Genomic DNA, 22,915 nt, shown 5'->3' with positions numbered 1-22,915 from the left:
AATTATCTTCCAGGTATGTTAAGGCTCGTCCCTTTCTTTCAAAGGCATGATCTCTAGGTTAGGATTTCATAAATGTTTCCATATTTTCCTTGTTATCCAAAGTTAAGAAGTCTAAGATTCCGAGGCATGATTTCCTTCCTGATAATCCATAAATGTTTTCCAAAATATTCGTATCTTCCAAACCAAAGGTTGTGATTATGTGAGCCCTTATGATGGCAACGATGGGAATGTTTTTCAATAACAATGATGATGTCAAAGATGAGAATGTTATTATGATGAAAATGATGAGAATGATTTCACGTTTAAAGGTTTCAAGTTTATGTTTTCGATGACGATATGAGAACGTTGAACTATTTCTTGATGTCTCAATTTTGTTCATGGATTATGACTATTTCTTTTAAGGTTCCAAAAGTACATGACTTGATGCCCTATGAGATTTATGGTCTTATTCTATGTTTTATCTTAGTCTATTCTCCATTGATAGTCTCGCATCAATTGTTCCTTGGTGAGACAAAGCGACGATAATTATTTCATAATATAATCGGAGGTTACGACCTTACGTCACTCCGATACGGTTGTGGCTTTTGATTGGGCTCTTTGCATGCTTTATATATATGTGTATGTATTTTCTCACACGCGCGCGCTATAGTCGGCGGGCGGGCACGTAGATGTGCACGCCTGCCGGTGGGCATGTTATGATATTGCCCGACGCGGGAGGCCCGGACGCGGGCTAATGATGATAACACAGAGCCTTAATGGCCTGGCATGATACTATATATGATAACACCGAGCCTTAATGGCCGGGCATGGTACTATGTATATATATAAAAATGTTTTTTTTTTAAAAGGCTAAGCATGCATGATATCCGCCTTATGAGGCACTCAGATGTACAGGTTATCTCTCTTACTCCTTGTTACGTTTCATATCTATGCTATGTTGTTACTCGTACCTTACATACACGGCATTATTCGTGCGCGCCCTCTTGTAGGCGGCGCACGTTTCATGCCACGCGGGTGTATACGGATGAGTAGAAGATATTGCTAGAAGACGTTCCGGCTATTGGCGAGCTCCCTTTCGTTCCGGAGTGTTGCCGAGTCAGAGTATCTATGTTATGGTATATTAATTTATGTTAGAGACTTTGCAGACAGAGTCATGTATACAGTATGCCAGTCTTGTAGGCGGCTATTTAAGCCGATGTATCCTTATACCTTACTTTACGATTTCATATGATTACGGTTACTTGGTTTAAGAAAGACGAAAGGAATATTTTCTAAAAAGCTTCCGTTATGCATTTGATTCATGACTGCAAGTCCAGTGAGATTAAGAGTATAACGAGAGCCAGTGGGTTCGCTCGACTCTAAGTAAGGGTCGGGTGCCCATCATGCCCTATCAGGATTGGGGTGTGACACCGAGTGCCCGGTATGGTTAGTTTCTAGGTCTGAAAACACGTGTTGCACTCTTTTCCTTAGTACGGTTTTGTCTCAAATGGGTTTTCCGACAAGGTTTTTAATGAGGCAATAAGTACAACGTGTTACTAGAAGGGAACGAGGATAAATACCCGGATACTCGGAGCAACACCCTGCGAGTGGGGGTTTGATAGTGCTTACCCGTCTTCGCAGTTCGAATAAGCGCTGGGGGCTACGGTACCCGCGTCTCGGTTTACTAGATAAGTTGAAAACGGAAGAGTTCAACAACGAGCACGTAAGGACCTCATGAGCCGGACCTCCGGTGTGGATTCCTATGTAAGGACCAAACGATCAAAAGCGAATCGTATCCACTTAATATTTGCTACGACAGAATCAAATCCGGACCTTCTGTATTAGGTTTTGATGTAAGGACCAAACGATCAGAACGAATCGTGTCCACTTAGAATTTGCTACGGCAAAAAACAGAAGGAGACAGATAAAGCCCTCATATGATGTACAAATACTTGGAGTTTATTGAAAAATCAAATTATTACATTTTGGATATGTCTTCCTAGTAAAGCACATTGCCCCAAATATCGGGCACCATTTTATCCGTATACCCGACTCTGGGCATTACAGTCGAAATACGACAAAGGCAACAAGGTCATAGTGAGAGCCAAAATCTTAACACCCCCCGAATGGGAAGCTTCTTGCACCCGGAGAAATTGGTAAAGCGGAGATTCGAGTGCCCAAATCTAATCTAAGATAAGCGAATAGCCAAAGAATATCGGCCAAAAATGCCTAACGTGATTCGGAGATGTCTAAATTCTGAAAAGCATAAATAAGTCCCGCGGGCAAACCACTCTATCCAACTCCCGAACAAAATATACCGGATGGAATTAAAAACCAATGTATAACGAGCAGTCCGAAAAAGTGACTCCGATGTCTCTGCTTATCCTCGGAACGGACCGACAGTTCAGACGAGAATCGTAACAAACATTCAAGCAAAAGAATAGTCAACAGGAAAAATGCGCTTTTCATATATGCAAATTTTTTACACTTGAAATTTGGCAAAGTTCAAAAAATAAAAGGGCAAAAAGCAAAACGAAGGGTAATACAAGCCCTGGCCTATCCGGTATGGCTGGAACCAGAATGTTCGGACACTGTCCACTCAGAGTCTTCGGGGTCGGAATCAAGGGCTCTTTTTGCTTCTTCTTCGATCCTTCTAGCCTCGAGAATAAGGGTCGGGAGTTCAGTAAAGCCACGCCTCAGCTTCCTCGAGTGATCCTCCGGGGCCTCCGTCGTTCATGCTCTCTGCAATCGTGGAGTAAGCCTCGGTACTTCCACGCTTCTCGGGGCTTTTGCCAATCGGACCTCGGCCGGGCCGGCCCTGGCCATTAACTCGCCCTCTCTTCGCCGAGGATTCTCGATTTTAAGTGGCCGACTTAAGCTCGACTTTGAGAAGATCATTAGCCTCGACCGTCTCCTCGGTACGGTTCTTAGCTCATCACCTATTCGGGCCACGTGTCCTCGGTTTTTTGCTCGAATACCCTCGTTCTCTCTTCATATTTGGCACTCTCGGATTCAAGCGTCGGTGCCCTCTCGGCCATGTTCACGGCATCGGATTTGATCGAGTCGAAGCTCCTCGGAGTTGGGGAAATGATGGTTTCGAGCTCGGCTAAGTTTGGAAGAAAATCGAGCGTTATCTTGGCCAGACCGATTTTCTCCTCCTCCAGAAGCCGGTTCCTCTCCACAATCCCGGATAGCTCGCCCTTTAATCGAAGGTTCTCAGCCTTCGTTGCATTATGCTCGGGCTGAAGGTTGGTGAGGGCCAGCTGCTCGGCTCGGTTCATCCTCCTGCCTAGTGCGGAACTTCTCCGTTTCCCGGCCTTGGGCATCCAGCTGGCCTCTAAGGTCATCTACCTCTTGCTGGGCACGGATAAAGGCTTCATTGACAAGCACCACACTCTGTAAAAGAAATGGAGAAGTTAGACGAGAAACTAAAATTCACATCGAATTATGCGAAGGACAGGTTGATAAGCTTACCTGATTGCTCGCATGCATGACTTTGTTAATTAGGCAACTTTGCCGAGGGACTCGACCATCTTCCCCTTGTCCAGTTCAAAACAAGGGGCCTTAAATAGCTTCGCTATTCCCACCGGGACGAAGAAGCCCCTACACCGATCCCTCGGGAACGGTAACCACGAACGATCTAGTCCCCAGGTTCCACACTTGGAGGCCCGGGAAGGTGCGCGGCCCAAACTCTCTCGTGCTCCGGTTTCGGTGGACCGACTAGGCGCCTCGTGGCTCGAGTTAGAAGATGTCCGCTCCCGCGGCTTCCGTGCGGGCGGTGTATCCAAAAACATGTCATCGAGTTGTCCGACCTCGGAGATGAGAAGGCGGGACGGCACCGGCGGCCTCGGTTGGAGCGGATGCCCGAATCCGGCAAGCGGATTCTTCGATGGCGGTGGGCCGATATCCGGCGGGGCCTCGGTTCCGGGAGTCGATTCGGCTCTTGGTCGGCCTCAACGGTCGAGCCGGGCCGGATCTTCTCGATCTTTGCGGGGAATTTCCTCGGGCATCTGAAATATCGGATGAGATTCAATGGACCTTAGAGGTGTTGGGTAAAGTATTTCTTCCCCACCTGTTAGCGGAGCCGGAACGGAAGGTCTCTCCTCGGCTGAAGGAGGTGGAATGGTAGCTTCCTCCTCCGGGACTGATTCGAAGGATGGGGCTATGCCAACCCGACGAATAATCAAATCGGGCTCTTCTTCATCTCTTAGAGTTCGGACGACGCTCCTGGCCCTTTTCCTCAGTTTCTCCCCTTTGTCAGGGCTTCTTTCATTTTTTGCGTAGCGATGATACGGGATGACCGGTTTGAATCAAGACAATGCGGCTTCGCTTGCTCATTTCTTGCCCGGTGCAGGTTCATTCGCGAGCCCGCCGGTAAGCCTAAAATACCAGAAGATTATGGAAAGAAGAAGGGGCAAAATATAGAATATAACGTAACTTAAAGGTAGTGTTACCATTATTTTAGGCAACCCGTCGGCCACGCGACGGGATTCCCCGTATCGGCTCTTCGTGGGTGTGTTGGTCGGAGCGCTTCAACCCGTGCGTTCATACATGGAACGGAGGAGGTATGCATGCGAGTGGTGAAAAGAAAGGGAAGTGTAAATACAAAGGGTTAAATGAAAGAATCCAAGATAAATTAATAAAGGGAGCAGAAACTTACGGTTATCGTTCCATTTCTCCGATAAGGGCATATACTCCTCGGGATAATGTCCGCGATCCTCGCGGACGAGCGCTCGCCCAACCCGGTCTACGTCTTTTTCGTCCATTTTGGAGAAGATCGGATTCCGGCCTCGCTTGGCAGAGATTTATTACATCTCCCGGAGTCGCCTCGGGGAACCTGAGCGGATCAAATGGGTCAGCGTGAATCCCTTTTTGCCGTTGTTAGCCAACAATCGGAGGTAGGCTACGGTCCTCCAGATTATCGGACCAATTTGAGCGAGGGTTACATTGTAGGTCCGGCACATCTCCAGTATAACCGGATCAATCGGGGGATCGAGCTTGAGCGTGAAAGGATAGGTATAAACGTACAAGAATCCTTCCCTGTGGTCGGTGATTGATTCATCAGGGCCGGGGGCGAACACCTGCACCGGATGGTTATCCCATCCACAGTCGGACCGAACCAGATCAAGTTTGTCCTCGATGACGGACGAGGGATACCCCCTTACATCGTACCCTCTATCCGCAACCAAGGAAGGCTTCTCGGCTTCGAATTCTTTATTATAGTTGGGCTTGGACGGCACTATGTCTAAAGCCGTAGGCTCGGCTACGTTTTTTCCCTTCGGTTGAGTTACCGATTCGGCTCCTTGAGAAGAAACCGAGGGAACGTCCTGGGAAGTGGTTTCGGTGTTGGCAGACATTCGGAATAGACGGAAAAGAAGGTTGAAAATTTGGTAAGAAGATAAGAAAAGGGAAACAGCAAGTGAAAGAAGTGAATGTTACAAAATGAAGGAATGAAGTAGCGCCTTCAATCAAAGAGCAGCGCTTGAGAAAAAATGAGTTTCTTGCAAACAGATTCAAGCAACGAATATGGGTATTGAAATGGTTGAATCAACGAGGAAAATGAAAGATAATGAACTGAGGGTGAAGAACAGAAGTGAAGAAGTAGAAGTGAAGAAACTGAAGTGAAGTAGTAAAAATGAAGAATGGAGGGCGTTGAAGGCCTTATATAGGCATGGGTCTGGGGCGGTTACAAGTCCCGACCAACCGGGGGATGCCACGTGTCCCATAATTAATGAGACATGATGTGAAAAGACGTGTGTAACGGCGGTTACAGAAATTTACCGCTCGGGGCGTGACGCGTGGAAAATGGCAGAAGGTTGTGACGAAACTGTTCCCGCCAAAATGAAAAGATAAGAACGAGCCTATGAAACCACCGGTTTCGCGACTCATCCACTTCCCGTTACTCCGGCAAAGCTTCGGTCCGGAAAGTGTGGGGACTATCTGTATACGGTAAAAACCGGATTAATGTTTAGCCGGTGAGACCGGGGGCCAAGAAAAGGAAGAAAACAAGCACGAGCGTCCAGACCGGGGGAACTGCATCGGTAGCGCTTGATCAGAAGAAGTCGGAGGAAAATCGTAAGGTCCGATTTATCCGGGGCAAACTACGTATCAGTTAGGCCGGTTCCTACATGGCCGAGTTGATCGTGGCCGTTGGTCCGGTTTATACGTGGCTGAGTTGATCGTGGCCGTTAGTCCGGTTTCCGCATGTCCGTTGTGATCGTGGCCGTTGGTCCGGTTAATCAGTTGTTCAATCGCCACGTGTGAAGATCGTTCTGACACCTGTTACTGACAGTCGTACGGGTGTCAGACCGTACGACCCAACCTTATCCATATTAGGGCTTCCTTTATTCCAAAAGGGTTGTGTAGTATGAAAGGCCCATGAGGCAAAACTATAAATAGAGGACACTTCCTTACTTTTAGGGGTTGGCTTTTCAGATCCAAAACATTGTATTTGAATATATATTGAAGCTTTCTCTCTCTCCCTCTCACTCTCTCTGATTTTGGTCCGGTTTATAGTTATATAATTCATTGAATCATATTATTCAACATTGCACGGAAATATACATAAATATCTTAGCTCAAATCCATAATCCAACACATTCGTCCAAATCATTAGCATATTGATTTACATACACTTAAGTCATTTATAAGCAAACATACATATACGTTCTTCGTTTATAAAAATATAGATTAAAGTGTCCACATATCCTATACCTCATTTACAAATTCAACTTATTACCCAATTTCGGGGTAAGTTTTATGCTTTCATTGGACACGCATACCATTGTAGATCCAATCTGCACTCACTGTCGAATTTTGATCAATAAAGTTGGCGACTGGGTTACTTAGTGGTCTATTAGCTTCAAGAAAAAATGCTGATTGTAGAGGACTCCTAAAAATTAACTAACAATTAATATCGACAACACAATTAGCACGCATTGAGAAAAGAAGATATGGTCAAATTGTGGATGGATTAAATTACTCCCAAAAAAAAAAAAAAAAAAAAAAAAAAAAAAAAAAAAAAAGAAGGATTCTCATGGTCCTGGTACTGGAATTATCTTTTATTAAGGTAAACCAAACGGATAAAGTGAAGGGGGGCATAGGTGAATCCTTGTATTTCAAGAAATCCCCGCAACTACTAAGCGCATGATACCGTCATTCGAAACCTACGCCATCATTTAATCTAAATCTTATCTTGTCCTTGTTTTTTGAAAATCATCTACCAGATGGTATAGAGTATCACGATTCTATACCATAATACAAAAGGATGGTGCCAAATAGTAAGAACCAATGAAATGCAAAACATAATTAATATTATCAAACCTCGAGGTAAAGACAATTGATAGATATACTATTTGAATTCTTGTGTCTAGGTGGACGATACGAGGACTAGAGTTTCATATCATATCTATGTTACATCCTAATCTGAGGTAGGTTGGAGCAGTTGGAAATGTCATTCTTTTGTTTTGTACCAACGGCACTTTTTGTCCGTTCATATGTTATTACTGCATTTTTATTTCATAAATTCCCAACAACCATTTTGAGACCCATTATTTTCCTCACATAAGGCATTAGGAGGAACTCAAAGGACAAAAACGTAAAAAAAATACTAACAAAGATGAGTGAAAAGAAATTGTTCATCAGCCAAAAAAAAAAAAAAGGTAGTAGAAACTTATGTTTACGTAAATTTTGGGTCAACATTAGGTACACAAATTCTTTATCCCCTAATTTATGGGATCATTGAACAGGTTGTTGTAAAATGTCAAATCACTCAAGTGGTTTAGAAACACAAAGTCTATAATAAAAATGTTTTCGGTGAGGGGTGAGAGATGGTCAGAAGTCGAATTCTTTCAAAATTTTATGAAGTTTATTGAAATTAAAGATGAAACAATATAAAAAAAAATAAAGAAGAAATAATTGAAAATTAAAGACAATAAATTCTGGAATATCTTAAAAGAAAACAATATGCTGCAAATACTTTCTGTGCTTATATGCATTTTCCGTAACTAATACTAACAAGAAGATTTATCTCAAGAAGAATATTGTAGAAAGTTTATTAAAGCAGTTTTCTTTGTCAAATCAAAGAGAAACATATATTGGTAATGCGGGACCGACTCATAATATCTGAAAACATATAAAATGTTTGGCAAGAATTACTATTTTCAAACCAATTGCATTAAATCATCCTTAACAAATCTTCAGAACTTTTATTATTCTAAATAGATGGCTTAAGTACTAATTTGAGGGGATCCAGATACCAGGGTAGTTAAGTAGTTTTATCTTGCAAAAGACAAATTACTAGAAAAGGGCTAATTTTGCACATGGAGGTAATGGAATTGAATAAGAAAGGAAGAAATTGGCTTACATGTTTGACTAAACATATCGTGTATTCTATGCTAGAAATATGGACCTATATGTGTCCAAAGTGAAAAATGACACTAGGAACTAAATGAGGGGCGGTAAGAATATAATCCTTCACATCACACGTGGTGCTGACTGGCCAATTAGATACGGTTCCGTCTTCTTCTTGGTCTCTCCGGCTTGCATTAGGAATTTTTGCTTGAGTTGATGCAAAAACGAGCCCATTCATATTAGCCTTGTAAATATTTATTTTAATTTAATAAAATAAATAAGGACCTCTTAGTGGTACTTCAATTAAAAAAAAAAAAAACCATTCTAATGAATCGGATTCTTAAATTTTAGGGAATCCATTCTAATGAATCGGATTGTTAAAAAAAACCATCGGATTATTAAAAATAAATATCTCTTCTACAATTTAGAATATTACGGCTTATCTTTCTTATTTTGATTTTTCTGTAACACTTCTTTTAACATATTTATTTTTTAATATAAAAAAATATGATTGGACTAATTTACCTTTGCTAATATACTTTATGATTAATTTATTTTGTAAACATTTCTTCAAATAAAATTCATTTCCATTGATAATGTACTTTGAATAATTCATCAGTGCAACTCGTGATTTGCTTAATGAAAGATGCACCTCATCGGACACAATCTTCTTGGTGAGATCCCTGAACATCATAATCCTCCATTGTCGATGTAGAGGAGTCAAGGTCCATATATGTTGTTTAGTAGTTTCCCAATATTTTCCAATTTAATTCTGAAGTTCATCAAGAGTGAGGCCACACAGTAATTCCTTTTTTTGACAATAAACTGTGAAATATTACCATAGACAAATAAAAATAATTACACCTAAAAGAGCACAAAAGAAATGATACCACCCCAGGAAGGGTGTGTCACCTCTCAAGCATCCAACAGAGCAAAAGCCCAACTAGTTGCAAATTTTTTGAAGTAAACCTCACATCTAGTAGCCTTTTTTGATCCTTTTACATGCTCAACGTTAAATTGCTTCCCATTCCTTACTTCCCAGGTATGGTAAATCCGTGGCCCCAAACTTGTGGTGGTTATTTCTGTATACAGTAAAAACTGGGCCAACTCGTGTCCGATATGAACGAAGTAAGAGATAGGTCTGAATGGGCACAAACACGATCGACCTTGCTTCAACATCGAGAGTGTTTTATAGGACAAGGCCAATCGGCCCTAAATAAGTATATCCGATTTTTGGTCTGGACAATCAGTTATGGAGCTGCCACGCGTCGCCAGACCGTTCCGCCATTTGCGCTGATAACGGTACGGGTGTCAGACTGTACGGTTGATCCTTATCCATTTTAGGGTTTTTAGGGCTTTTTAACATTGTGCTAAAGGACCCATTTAGGATTACCTATAAATAGAGGGTAACCCTTTTCTTTTTCAGGTTAGCTTCTTCTCATTCCATAGCATTGTAATCACCAAAAATATTATAAAGATCTCCCTAAGTATTTTGGTCCGGATTTGAACAGTTCCCATATCCACATATCCTTACACCACTTACAAATCTAATTGTTACCTGTAATTCCGGGTAAACAGTTTGGCACCCACTGTGGGGCATAGGATAATAGTGGTGTTTTAATCTTTTGCTGCTTCTTTACTCACTCGCTTTTAAGAATTTTCAGATTTGCATGAACAACCTACGATATGGCAAGCACCGGTCATTCCGGACATGGGAACAACAACGAGATTGTTGCTGAGAACAAAAATAACAGCGGGTTACGAAACCCGCCTGCCGATCCGGCCGACCCAAATGCCAACAATTTGAGAGAAGGCCTTAACCGATAGAACACCGTTAATCAAGAGAATTCCGCCCTTCCGGTCACAGACCCTCTAAAATAGCCATAACTCAACTATTTTACTTCGGGCGCAAGCCCAAAAAGTTCCGAATCTACCTGATGAGATTAACTTGCGCTTAATTTTTGAAATGTTGCAGGACCAGGCGATCGCCATAGGCTCAGCTTTAGAGCAAAAATGACAAAGCAGATTCGGCAAAGCCAAAGAAGGTTACCGAGCCAAGGAGAGAGGAGGGACGGGTAGTCGAGAGCAACGGATCTGGGGTCGGGTCGTCTACCGAGGCTTTGAAAATGCTTGAGACTTTGGAAAAATGGGCCGATTCAATAGAAAAAAGAGTGGAAACATATAATTCTCGAGTTGACCAGATCCCGGGGGCACCACCGATTTTGAAAGGGCCGGATTCAAAGAGATACATTCAAAGGCCTTTCCCTCCGAGTCTGTGCTCCGAAGCTAATTCCGAAGAGGTTCAAGATGCCGGATATTCCGAAATACGATGGCATGACTGACCCGCAGGAACATGTGACTTCGTACACTCGTGCCATAAAAGGCAACGATATCGAAGAAGATGAAATTGAATCGGTGTTGTTGAAAAAATTCAGAGAAACACTCTCGAAAGGGGCGCTAACTTGGTATGACCACCTGCCTGAGCATTCTATCACTTCTTTCGAGATACTCGCAGATGCGTTTATAAAAGCTCATGCCGGGGACAAAAAGGTGCAGTCGAGAAAGGCGGATATCTTGAGAATCACCCAAAGAGATGATGAATTATTACGAGAGTTTGTCAACCGCTTCCAAAGGGAACGGATGGAACTGCCCCCGGTTATGGAGGAATGGGCAGCGCAAGCTTTCACCAAGGGTCTCAATCCCCGAAGCTCGACTGCCTCATTCAAATTGAAGGAGAATTTGTTGGAATACGAGGCTGTAACCTGGGCAGATGTCCATAATAGGTACGAATCTAAGATTCAGGTAGAGGATGATCAGCTCGAACTTCCCCCGGGCCCAATAAATGTGAGCAAAAACTCTGAGAGATTGAGAAAAAATTATGAACCGGAAAAAAGACCATCGAGGGAAAGGTACCGACCATATTCTCAATTAGAGAAGCCTAGCTTCAGGTCAGATAAATCGAGGGGTGGCCCCAACCACTTCTCTAGTCGGGGCGATAAATGATCGTCAATCAACTGACCAAGGCTTGTCATTTTAGAAGTGATCTTTGTGCAGTTCGGTTGGCAGCACAACACATACCGAGGTTATCGGAATACAACTTCAACATCAATACCTCGGACCTTGTCTCAGCTATCGGTCGTATCACGGAAGCAAGGTGGCCTAAGCCACTGAGATCCGGAAACGCCCCCAACGGACAAACGTGATGTGCAGTACTGGGCGAGATCCGTGGGCACGAACGGAAGATTTGTCGTCGACCGAGGGAGAGGTGGCTCAACTATTGAAAAAATGGCCACCTTCGAGAATTCCTAAGTGAGCGAGCCAAAAGCGATTATAAAGGAAGGGAGAATCACAAACAAGCCCGGCTCTGTGGAACCTCGACACGTGATCAATATGATAATCGGGGAACGGATGCTGCGCCGAGGACCGGTGATGAAAAGAACAAAGGTCTCGATTACGAGAAAAGCGGACCCGGACTACGTGGCCGAGGCTTCATCTCTTCGGTGATGACGATGCAGAAGCCATCGTTCAACCACACAATGATGCATTGATAATTTCTATCCTTATTTTTAAATCACAAGTTAAACGTATTTTGATTAACCCAGGTAGTTCAGCCAACATTATCCGATGGAGAGTGGTGGAACAATTGAAGTTCTTTGGACGCATTATCCTGGTAGCTCGGGTAATCAGCGGGTTCAATATGGCAAGTGAGACTACGAAGGGTGAAATTTCTTTGCCGGTCAATATCGATGGAACCATACAGCAGACAGTGTTTGAAATCATTGAGGGAGATATGAAGTATAATGCTTTACTCGGCAGACCGTGGATTCATAGCATGAGAGCAGTACCATCGACTCTATATCCGTTACTGAAGTTCTTGACCCCGAAAGGAATAAAATCTATCCAAGGTGAACAGCCCGCAGCAAGGGAAATGTTCGCAATCGAGGAAGCACCCTTCATTTCAAAGAAACCGGCTCAAAGGGATGATGAGTCAATCAAAGGCAAGGACACCAAATAACGGAAGAATTCACAGTCCGAGTGCGAGCGAAGGAAACGGACCTGGTGAGGGGTGACGAGGACGATTTCGGTGTGCACGGATCGTTCGTACACGGGATGATTTGGATGCAACCAAATCTACCGCGGAGGAGTTAGAGCAGATCATTTTGTTCGTGCACTTACCGGATAGAAAGGTATGCACAGGCACCGGGTTAACCTCGGAGCTTAGGGATAAGTTAATTAAATTTCGTCAAGCGAATGCCGATTGTTTTGCATGGTCCCAAATAGACATGACAGGTGTGCCACCAGAGGTAACAACACATAAGCTCAGCCTTGATAAGAAGTTCAACCCGGTGAAACAAAAAAGAGGACCAATGGCCGAGTCAAAACATGCCTTCGTAAAAGATGAGGTAACAAAGCTTTTAAAAATAGGCTCTATCTGAGAGGTTAAATACCCAGACTAGTTGGCCAACGTCGTTGTTGTACCGAAGAAAGATAACAAATTTAGAATGTGCATTGATTATAAAGACCTAAACAAAGCATGCCCGAAGGATTCATTTTCGATGCCTCACATTGATCGAATGATCGACACGATGGCCGATCATGAGATGTTAAGTTTTCTCGATGCGTACTCTGGGTATAACCAGATTCGGATGCACCCGAAGGACCAATAAAGCTCCTTTTATTACCCGATACACGGACTCTTATTGTTATAATGTCATGCCGGACGGACCGAAAATGCCGAGCAACTTATCAACGCCTAGTTAACCGAATGTTCGAAGAGCAAATAGGTAAAACTATGGAGGTTTATATTGATGATATGTTAGTCAAGTCCCTGGAAACATAGGACCATTTAAAACATTTGCAGGATACCTTTGACGTACTTCGCAAATACAACATGAAGCTGAATCCGGAGAAGTGCGCATTCGGGGTCCAATCTGGCAAATTCTTAGGCTTCATGGTATCAAATCGGGGGATAGAAATTAACTCGGACAAGATCAAGACTATTGAAGATATCGAAGTAGTGAACAATGTCAAGGCTGTGCAAACTGAACAGAAGGATAGCAGCTCTAAGCCAATTCATCTCGAGGTCATCGAATAAAAGTCACCGATTCTTTTCCCTTCTGAGAAAGAAGAATGACTTCGTATGGACACCGGAATGCCAAAAGGCCTTGCAAGAATTGAAGCGGTACTTGTCAAGCCCGCCCTGCCGTATACAGAAGGCGGATAACGTTATTTCTATATCTTCGCGCATCCGGTGGCGATGGCCGCGTTTTGGTCCGAAAAGGCGAGTACGCAATTTTCGATCTATTATGTGAGTTAGACATTAGGAGATGCGGAGACCCGATATCTATATCTTGAAAAGTTAGCTTTAGCATTGGTGAGTGCTTCAAGGAAGCTAAATCGTACTTTCAATGCCATCCCATATGTGTAGTAACTACTTACCCGTTAATATATCATACATAAATTGGAACTGTCGGGTAGGTTGACTAAATGGGCCGTGGAAATTAGCGGCTATGACATTGAATATAAACCTAGAACGGCTATTAAATCCCAAATATTGGCTGATTTTATAGCAGACTTTGCCCCCGCTATGATTCACGAGGTAGAAAAAGAGCTTTTGATAAGTTCGAAAAAAACCTCGGGCATCTGGGTCCTATATACGGATGGGGCATCAAACCTAAAGGGCATCGGGCTGGGCATTATTTTAAAAACTCTCGCAGATGTCATTGGACAGGCAATCAGGACTATGAGATTAACTAACAACGAAGCCGAGTATGAGGCTATAATTGTAGGTCTTGAATTGGCTCGGAGTTTAGGAGCCGAAGTAATCGAAGCAAAATGCGACTCTCTTCTAGTCGTGAACCAAGTCAATGGCGTCTTCGAAGTCAAGGATGAGTGAATGCATAGATACTTAGAAAAAATTCAGGTGATATTGCATCGGTTCAAAGAATGGACCATGGACGTACCGAGGGAACAACAACGATGGCGACGCATTGGCCAACTTAGTCTTGTCGGTTGAAGAAGAAGAGTTCAGCCTTGGCACGATTGTCTAGTTGATGGACTAGGCAGTAGAAAATGGTCACGCCGAGATAAATACAATGGGTTTGACATGGGATTCGCACAACAAGTACATCGATTACTTACGAGATGGGAAGCTCCTGAATGACCCAAAAGAATCACGATCACTCCGAACCAAAGCGGCTCGATTCGGATTGGTAGATGATCAATTATATCGCCGGTCTTTCTTCGGACCTCTGGCTAAATGTTTGGGTCCCGGAGAAATGGATTATGTGATGAGAGAAGTCCACGAGGGAACTTGCGGTAACCACTCCGGTGGGGAAGCTTTGCAAAAGTTCGAAGGTCTTATCGAGCGAGGTAACACCCCGTAAACTTGAACTAGGTGTGAATATGTAAAAAATCTAGTATTAAGATGATATTTTATCTATATGAATCCATTCTTGGTGAATTCGGGTGGAGGATGGTCGTTTTGAAGTCAAACCAATTAGTGAAGTTCTTAAGGCCTCTTAAATTCGCCTAAGTTTTGGTAGGTCTGTCTTCTAGGCAATTTTTATGAAAATGTGTTGTGAATTTGGAAACACTTCCTCAATGAAAGTTGTAGATCTTTGAAATAGCTTTCCAACGGTAGGTCGCCCAGCCCAAACGGAGTTACGTACAAGAAGTTATGTCCATTTTACCAAACACTGTGCAGAACCGACACACGCCGCCTTTTCAGGCGCGTGGGGGCGCGTGCGATGGCCCCGCATCGCGGGCCAATCGCGCAAGTCTGAGTATTGAGCTGCAGAACATTGCGCGATGGTCCCGCATCGCGGACCCATCGCGTAACGGGTCGGATTTAGGTCAAAAAGTCGGGTTTACGCGTTTTCAGTTATATTTAAGGTTGGGGTTTATTTCCCCAGCACCCCATTTCACGAAAATTTACCCTAAAGTCAATAAGAACAAGTCCCAAGCCTCAAGAACCCTAAAAGGTAAGTGTTATCATGATTCTAGGTTGAATTCAAGTCTCGATTCCCTTTCTAACATCAAACCCATGATTCTTAACATGATTTTGTGATCAAAACCTAGGGTTGCAACATAATTCTTTCCAAAGTGATTCAAGCTAGGGTTTGGGTGTTCTTCATTAGAAAAGTGATTTGTTAAACTCTCCGTTTAACAAATTAAGGTATGTCTCCCTTTTAAAAACCTTATTTTGAATGTATGTCTCCTTTTAAAAACCTTATTGTGATTTGTATGTCTCTTTAAAAAATAAAATCCTTTTTGAATATAAAGGTAATTGATATGTCTCTTTTGCAAACTCTCTTGAAAGATTGATTCTTTATAAAAGCATGTGTTGAATGATATGATGAATTGGTTTCACACTCTCGAAATTTATTACATGTTTTGATTAATGGTTAATGTGCGTGAGGGGACAAGCCCACATTAAATCTAGATTGTAACAAACCCTATATATGTATGTGATATTATGAATCATTTTCTTCTATAAGAGATGATCAGTGATGATGGTTAATTTTTGGTATTGATGATTTTACAAAGGAACTATGATAAAGTAATTATCTATGATATTATGGATTTTCGTAATGGCATAATGAACTTTAATGCTATTTGATGGTGTGACTATTTTGAGACAAATTGTGAATCGGCATATGCTATGAATTTGGTTGTTGTGTTTGGCCTAGCTACTCGGGAGGAAGGGTAGCCACTATGGATCCTAGTGTGGTAATTGCCTAGCCATTCGGGAGGAAGAGTGGCCACTACCGGGTTCGCTACCCGGGGTGTGATTCAAGCCTAGCTATTCGGGGGGAAGGATAGCCACCGCTGGGTTCGCTACCTGGGGTGTGATGTATGCCTAGCTATTCGGGAGGAAGGATAGCCACCGCGTACTACATAGTCCGGTGTGATTTATGCCTAGCTATTCGGGAGGAAGGATAGCCACCGCGTACTACATAGTCCGGTGTGATTTATGCCTGATTCGGGAGGAAGGATATACTACATAGTCCGGTGTGATGTATGCCTAGCTATTCGGGAGGAAGGATAGCCACCGCGTACTACATAGTCCGGTGTGATTTATGCCTAGCTATTCGGGAGGAAGGATAGCCACCGCGTACTACATAGTCCGGTGTGATTTATGCCTAGCTATTCGGGAGGAAGGATAGCGCGTATTTACATACGGTGTGATGTATGCCTAGCTATGGGAGGAAGGATAGCCACCGCTGGATTTATGCCTAGCTATTCGGGAGGAAGGATAGCCACCGCGTACTACATAGTGTGTGATTTATGTCTAGCTATTCGGGAGGAAGGATAGCCACCGAGAATTATATGTTCCGTGGTGCGCTAGCGCGCGATATGCTTGATTCTTGGAGCCGTATTGGCATGTGTGACATTCTTATTCTCTTATGGAATTGTTGATGACTATCTTAATTGATTAAAAAGGGCATATTTGAAATTGTAACTTAACAAGAGGCTTTATAAGTGGGTTTTGATACTTATTATTGAGATACATAAACTAAATAAGCATCCTTACGTTGATTTCATATGATTTTCAAGACCGATTTCTTCATGTATTATTTTACTTTATTTTCGTATTATTCATTGTCCCCGAGGCACTGTGTTGAGTACGAAGTACTCGGTGCATACCATTGTTGTTTTTTATGGTATGTTAGGTAACGGGGAAGAAGCGAGGGTTCGTGATACTCGGGTGCTTAGGAAGGACTTCCTTGTTGCGGATAATTTGGTGAGCCCACACATTCGTTCGTGGGACACCACGTTGATTTACTTATTTGTTACGTTAGTTGCCGGCCGTCCCGATGAGTCGACTATTAATCCTTTATCTTAGAAGCTCCCAAAGTATACATTTGTGGGTAGTTATTGAGTTATTGATTAACTCTTGGGCACGTTGTTATGTTTGACAAGTCTAGATAACTAAAGACTTCCGCCGATTTAATTCTTATATGCGTGATTCGTTTACCTTTATTTTATAAGCGTTGGAGGCGAATGTTGAACCTGGCGGGTTCAAGTATTATTATGGTGTTGCTTAGGTTCTTCGATGTTGTTCATGACGTCGGATGCCGGTCACGTCTAGGGTGGGTTTTGGGGCGTGACAAGCTTGGTATCGAGCCTAGGTTTAAATACGTCCTAGGATTATTGTCGGTGTCGTGAGGTTTGTGTCTAGTGGAGTTTTCCTTGTGAGCTCTGATCACTGCATGACCGAGAAACTCCCAGGACATTTATAGGTGTTTCCTATTCTTCTTGATTCTAGATTGTCTTTGTAGAGCTTAAAGTCCTTTCTAGGATCGTTCTAATTCGCTCGTTAATTCGTGCCCTGCAGAAATGGCTTTAACTCCTGCGAGGAGTGGTAATCAGGGAAACAATGGTGCTTCTAAATCATCGCCTGGCGGACGAGCCGCCAGGGTCACTAACCGTACCACTGCTGGGGTCAAGAACGGTAATTCGTTGGTTGGGTTTGCCGAGCAAGAGAATTGGAAAGGAGAAGAGAGGCTAGACAGGAAACAAAGTAAGAAGGCCCGTCTGCGGGTGGTTTCCGGTTCGTATGATGGAGGGCAACGGAAAGGAAATTCTGCACCTCAACAGTTTGTTTCTCAGTCTAATATGGGCGTTCCATCTGGTAGACAAGGTCAGAGGAACAATGATCAGAACAGATGTTCGCAACGTAATAACCGACATGCATTTAGATGGGAGGATCGTGTCTGTCACCATTGTGGGATTAGGGGTCATATCAAGAAATATTGTAGGAAGTGGCTTCGTGAAATGGCTAACTCTTCAAGCCAAAGGAATAATCCATCTGATGTTAATGCTAACAACACCCCTAATGCTCGTGGTAATGGGGCTCGTAACAACGGCAAAGGAAAGGAAGTTGCTAATACTTCTGGTGGAGGGACAGCTCGACTTTATGGGCTAACTCGTAGGGAGGCGGATTGTGGTTACGGGTATCCTTACCATCTCTGTTCTCATGATGCTTACTCATTGATTGATCCGGGTTCAAATTTATCCTATGTGACTCCTTATTTTGCTCTTGATATGGGTATGAAATCCGAACCTTTGTTGGAACCCTTTGCTGTTGATACGCCTTCGGGTGTTCCTGTTATTGCTTCTAGAGTGTATAGAAATTGTGTTGTTGTGATTAAAGGCCGTGAGACCATGGCTGATTTGTATGAACTTGAGATGGTGGATTTTGATGTAATTATGGGGATGGTGGTTGTGCGTGTTATGCTAATGTGGATTGTCGTCATAAGTTAGTTCGTTTCGCCTTTCCGAGAGCTCGTTATTGTGTGGGAAGGCGAAATTGCTAAGCCAAAAGGTAGATTTATTTCCTATCTTAAGACTCATAAGATGATTACTAAGGGGTGTATTTACCATTTGGTTGCTGTTAATGATACAAAAGCGGTAGTACCCGAATTGGCATCTGTTCCCATAGTCAGTGATTATCCCAAGGTATTTCACGAAGATCTTCTGGTATTCCTCGATAGAGTTATTGATTTTGGGATTGATGTTATCCCGACACCCAACCTATTTCTATTCCACCTTATCGTATGGCTCCGGTGGAGCTAAGGAATTGAAGGATCAATTGAAGGACTTGTTAGATAAGGGTTTTATCCGACCGAGTTCCTCACCTTGGGATGCTCCGAGTCTTGTTTGTTAGGAAGAAGGATGGTTCCACGAGAATGTGTGTTGACTACACCGTCGGCTTAATAAAGTGACCATTAAGAATAAGTATCCCTTGCCTAGGATAGATGATTTGTTCGACCAACTTCGGTGCTAAGTTCTTTTCGAAGATTGACACGAGGTCCGGATATCATCAATTTAAGATAAAGAGGAGGATATCCCGAAAAGCGCTTTCCGTACTCGTTATGGGCACTTTGAGTTTTTAGTCATGTCGTTTGGCTTGACTAATGCGCTCGCATTCATGGATTTGATGAACCGTGTTTTTAAGCCGTATCTAGACCGATTCATTATTGTGTTTATTGATGACATTTTTGGTGTACTCTAAGAATCGTGAAGACCATGCTAATCATTTGAGGATAACCTTGACAACACTGGAGGAGAACAAGCTTTATGCAAAATTCTCTAAGTGTGAGTACACTTCATTTACTGTTGGGACTGGTGATAGTGTTCTGCGATTGCAAGGACGATTGTGTGTTCCCGATGTTGATAGTCTTCGACAAGAACTAATGATGGAAGCTCATAGTTCCAAGTATTCGGTTCATCCGGGATCCACCAAGATGTATAAGGATTTGAAACAACACTACTGGTGGAAGAGCATGAAGGTTGATATTTCTAACTTTGTGGCTAAGTGCACTTGTCGACGGAGTGAAGGATTTGAACATCAATTAGGCACGGTGGCTTGGCTCAAAACATTGAGATTCCTCAATGGAAGTGGGAGATGATAAATATGGACTTTGTTGCAGGCTTACCTCGCACAAGGGCCAAGTATGATTCAAATTTGGGTGATCGTGGATAGACTCACGAAGTCTGCCCATTTTCTTCCTGTAAAAACGTCATATGCTGCGGCAGATTATGCCAAGTTATATTTGAAGGAGATTGTTAGGTTGCATGGTGTTCCGACATCCATCATATCTGACAGAGGTACGCAATTTACTGCTCATTTCTGGCAGACGTTTCAAGAAGGTTTGGGGACTAGAGTGAGCGAGCACCGCCTTTAATCCTCGGCGACGGGCAAGCGGAGAGAACTATTCAAACTTTGGAGGATATGTTGCGTGCTTGTGCGATCGATTTTGGAGGAAGTTGGGATGAACACCTACCTTTGGTGGAATTCGCACACAATAATAGCTATCAAGCTAGTATTCGGATGGCTCCTTATGAGGCTCTTTATGGGAGGCGTTGTCGGTCTCCAATTGGTTGGTTTGAACCAACGGAAGTAGAGTTGTTGGGTCCTGATTCAATTCATGAGGCGATCGAAAAGGTAAATCTTATTGTGCAACGACTAAAGACCGCTCAGAGTAGACAAAAGTCTTATACGGACATAAGGCGTAGGGAATTAGAATTTGCTGTGGGTGACAAGGTTTTCTTGAAAGTGTCACCTATGAAGGGGGTAATGCGTTTTGGCAGAAAGGGCAAGCTTAGTCCTCGCTACATTGGTCCTTATGAGATTACCAGAAGAGTTGGGAAGGTAGCTTATGAGTTGAGATTACGGTGAGATGTCCATGGTTCATCGGTGTTTCACATTTCGATGTTGAGGTTATATAAACCTGATCCCTCTCATGTGTTGAACTATGAAGAGGTTGAGATTGATGAATCCTTGTCTTATGAAGAAGAACCAGTTCAGATTTTGGATCGCCAAGTTAGAAGGTTGAGAACAAAGGATGTTGCGTCGGTTAAAGTGTTATGGCGAAATCATAATACTGAGGAAGCTACTTGGGAAGCGGAAGAGGACATGAAGAAGAGATATCCTCACTTGTTCCCAATTTCGGTATGAGTTAAGTTTTGAGCTATTAGTACGCAAGTTGATTGTGTGGTGTTAATTACCTTCCTAGAATACTATCCTCATTCGAGGACGAATGATCTTAAGGGGGGATAATGTAACACCCGTAAACTTGAACTAGGTGTGAATATGTAAAAAATCTAGTATTAAGATGATATTTTATCTATATGAATCCATTCTTGGTGAATTCGGGTGGAGGATGGTCGTTTTGAAGTCAAACCAATTAGTGAAGTTCTTAAGGCCTCTTAAATTCGCCTAAGTTTTGGTAGGTCTGTCTTCTAGGCAATTTTTATGAACATGTGTTGCGAATTTGGAAACACTTCCTCAATGAAAGTTGTAGATCTTTGAAATAGCTTTCCAACGGTAGGTCGCCCAGCCCAAACGAAGTTACGTACAAGAAGTTATGTCCATTTTACCGAACACTGTGCAGAACCGACACACGCCGCCTTTTCAGGAGCGTGGGGGCGCGTGCGATGGCCCCGCATCGCGGGCCAATCGCGCAAGTCTGAGTATTGAGCTGCAGAACATTGCGCGATGGTCCCGCATCGCGGACCCATCGCGTAACGGGTCGGATTTAGGTCAAAAGTCGGGTTTACGCGTTTTCAGTTATATTTAAGGTTGGGGTTTATTTCCCCAGCACCCCATTTCACGAAAATTTACCCTAAAGTCAATAAGAACAAGTCCCAAGCCTCAAGAACCCTAAAAGGTAAGTGTTATCATGATTCTAGGTTGAATTCAAGTCTCGATTCCCTTTCTAACATCAAACCCATGATTCTTAACATGATTTTGTGATCAAAACCTAGGGTTGCAACATAATTCTTTCCAAAGTGATTCAAGCTAGGGTTTGGGTGTTCTTCATTAGAAAAGTGATTTGTTAAACTCTGTTTAACAAATTAAGGTATGTCTCCCTTTTAAAAACCTTATTTTGAATGTATGTCTCCCTTTTAAAAACCTTATTGTGATTTGTATGTCTCTTTAAAAAAATAAAATCCTTTTTGAATATAAAGGTAATTGATATGTCTCTTTTGCAAACTCTCTTGAAAGATTGATTCTTTATAAAAGCATGTGTTGAATGATATGATGAATTGGTTTCACACTCTCGAAATTTATTACATGTTTTGATTAATGGTTAATGTGCGTGAGGGGACAAGCCCACATTAAATCTAGATTGTAACAAACCCTATATATGTATGTGATATTATGAATCATTTTCTTCTATAAGAGATGATCAGTGATGATGGTTAATTTTTGGTATTGATGATTTTACAAAGGAACTATGATAAAGTAATTTTCTATGATATTATGGATTTTCGTAATGGCATAATGAACTTTAATGCTATTTGATGGTGTGACTATTTTGAGACAAATTGTGAATCGGCTTCTATGCTATGAATTTGGTTGTTGTGTTTGGCCTAGCTACTCGGGAGGAAGGGTAGCCACTATGGATCCTAGTGTGGTAATTGCCTAGCCATTCGGGAGGAAGAGTGGCCACTACCGGGTTCGCTACCCGGGGTGTGATTCAAGCCTAGCTATTCGGGGGGAAGGATAGCCACCGCTGGGTTCGCTACCTGGGGTGTGATGTATGCCTAGTTATTCGGGAGGAAGGATAGCCACCGCGTACTACATAGTCCGGTGTGATTTATGCCTAGCTATTCGGGAGGAAGGATAGCCACCGCGTTTACATAGTCCGGTGTGATTTATGCCTAGCTATTCGGGAGGAAGGATAGCCACCGCGTACTACATAGTCGGTGTGAAGCTATTCGGGAGGAAGGATAGCCACCGCGTACTACATAGTCCGGTGTGATTTATGCCTAGCTATTCGGGAGGAAGGATAGCCACCGCGTACTACATAGTCGGTGTGATTTATGCCTAGCTATTCGGGAGGAAGGATAGCCCGCGCGTACTACGCTAGTCGGTGTGATGTATGCCTAGCTATTCGGGAGGAAGGATAGCCACCGCGTACTACATAGTCGGTGTGATTTATGCCTAGCTATTCGGGAGGAAGGATAGCCACCGTACTACATAGTCGGTGTGATTTATGTCTAGCTATTCGGGAGGAAGGATAGCCACCGAGAATTATATGTTCGGTGTGGTGCGCTATGCGCGATATGC

General features: G+C 43.0%; 1 protein-coding gene across 1 annotated transcript; it reads left to right on the top strand.

Moving 5' to 3' along the window:
- Positions 1–10,638: 10,638 nt before the first annotated feature.
- LOC132066564 (uncharacterized) lies at positions 10,639–13,426 on the top strand. Its single transcript, XM_059459859.1, has 2 exons — positions 10,639–11,133; positions 13,193–13,426. Exons 1-2 carry the CDS (start codon positions 10,639–10,641, stop codon positions 13,424–13,426), a joined length of 729 nt encoding a protein of 242 aa, XP_059315842.1.
- Positions 13,427–22,915: the final 9,489 nt, after the last annotated feature.

This window comes from Lycium ferocissimum, chromosome 8, assembly GCF_029784015.1.
Source record: "Lycium ferocissimum isolate CSIRO_LF1 chromosome 8, AGI_CSIRO_Lferr_CH_V1, whole genome shotgun sequence".
Lineage (NCBI taxonomy): Eukaryota > Viridiplantae > Streptophyta > Magnoliopsida > Solanales > Solanaceae > Lycium > Lycium ferocissimum.
The sequence above is the reverse complement of the archived record's forward strand: the minus strand, read 5'-3'. Positions and strand labels throughout refer to the sequence as shown.

Bases quoted from the DNA above. Each gene is read 5' to 3' on its own strand.
- LOC132066564 (XM_059459859.1), top strand. From the start codon at position 10,639: ATGCCGGATATTCCGAAATACGATGGCATGACTGACCCGCAGGAACAT. The intron at 11,134-13,192 runs GTAGAGGATGAT...AAACATTTGCAG, and splicing joins GGTACGAATCTAAGATTCAG to GATACCTTTGACGTACTTCG.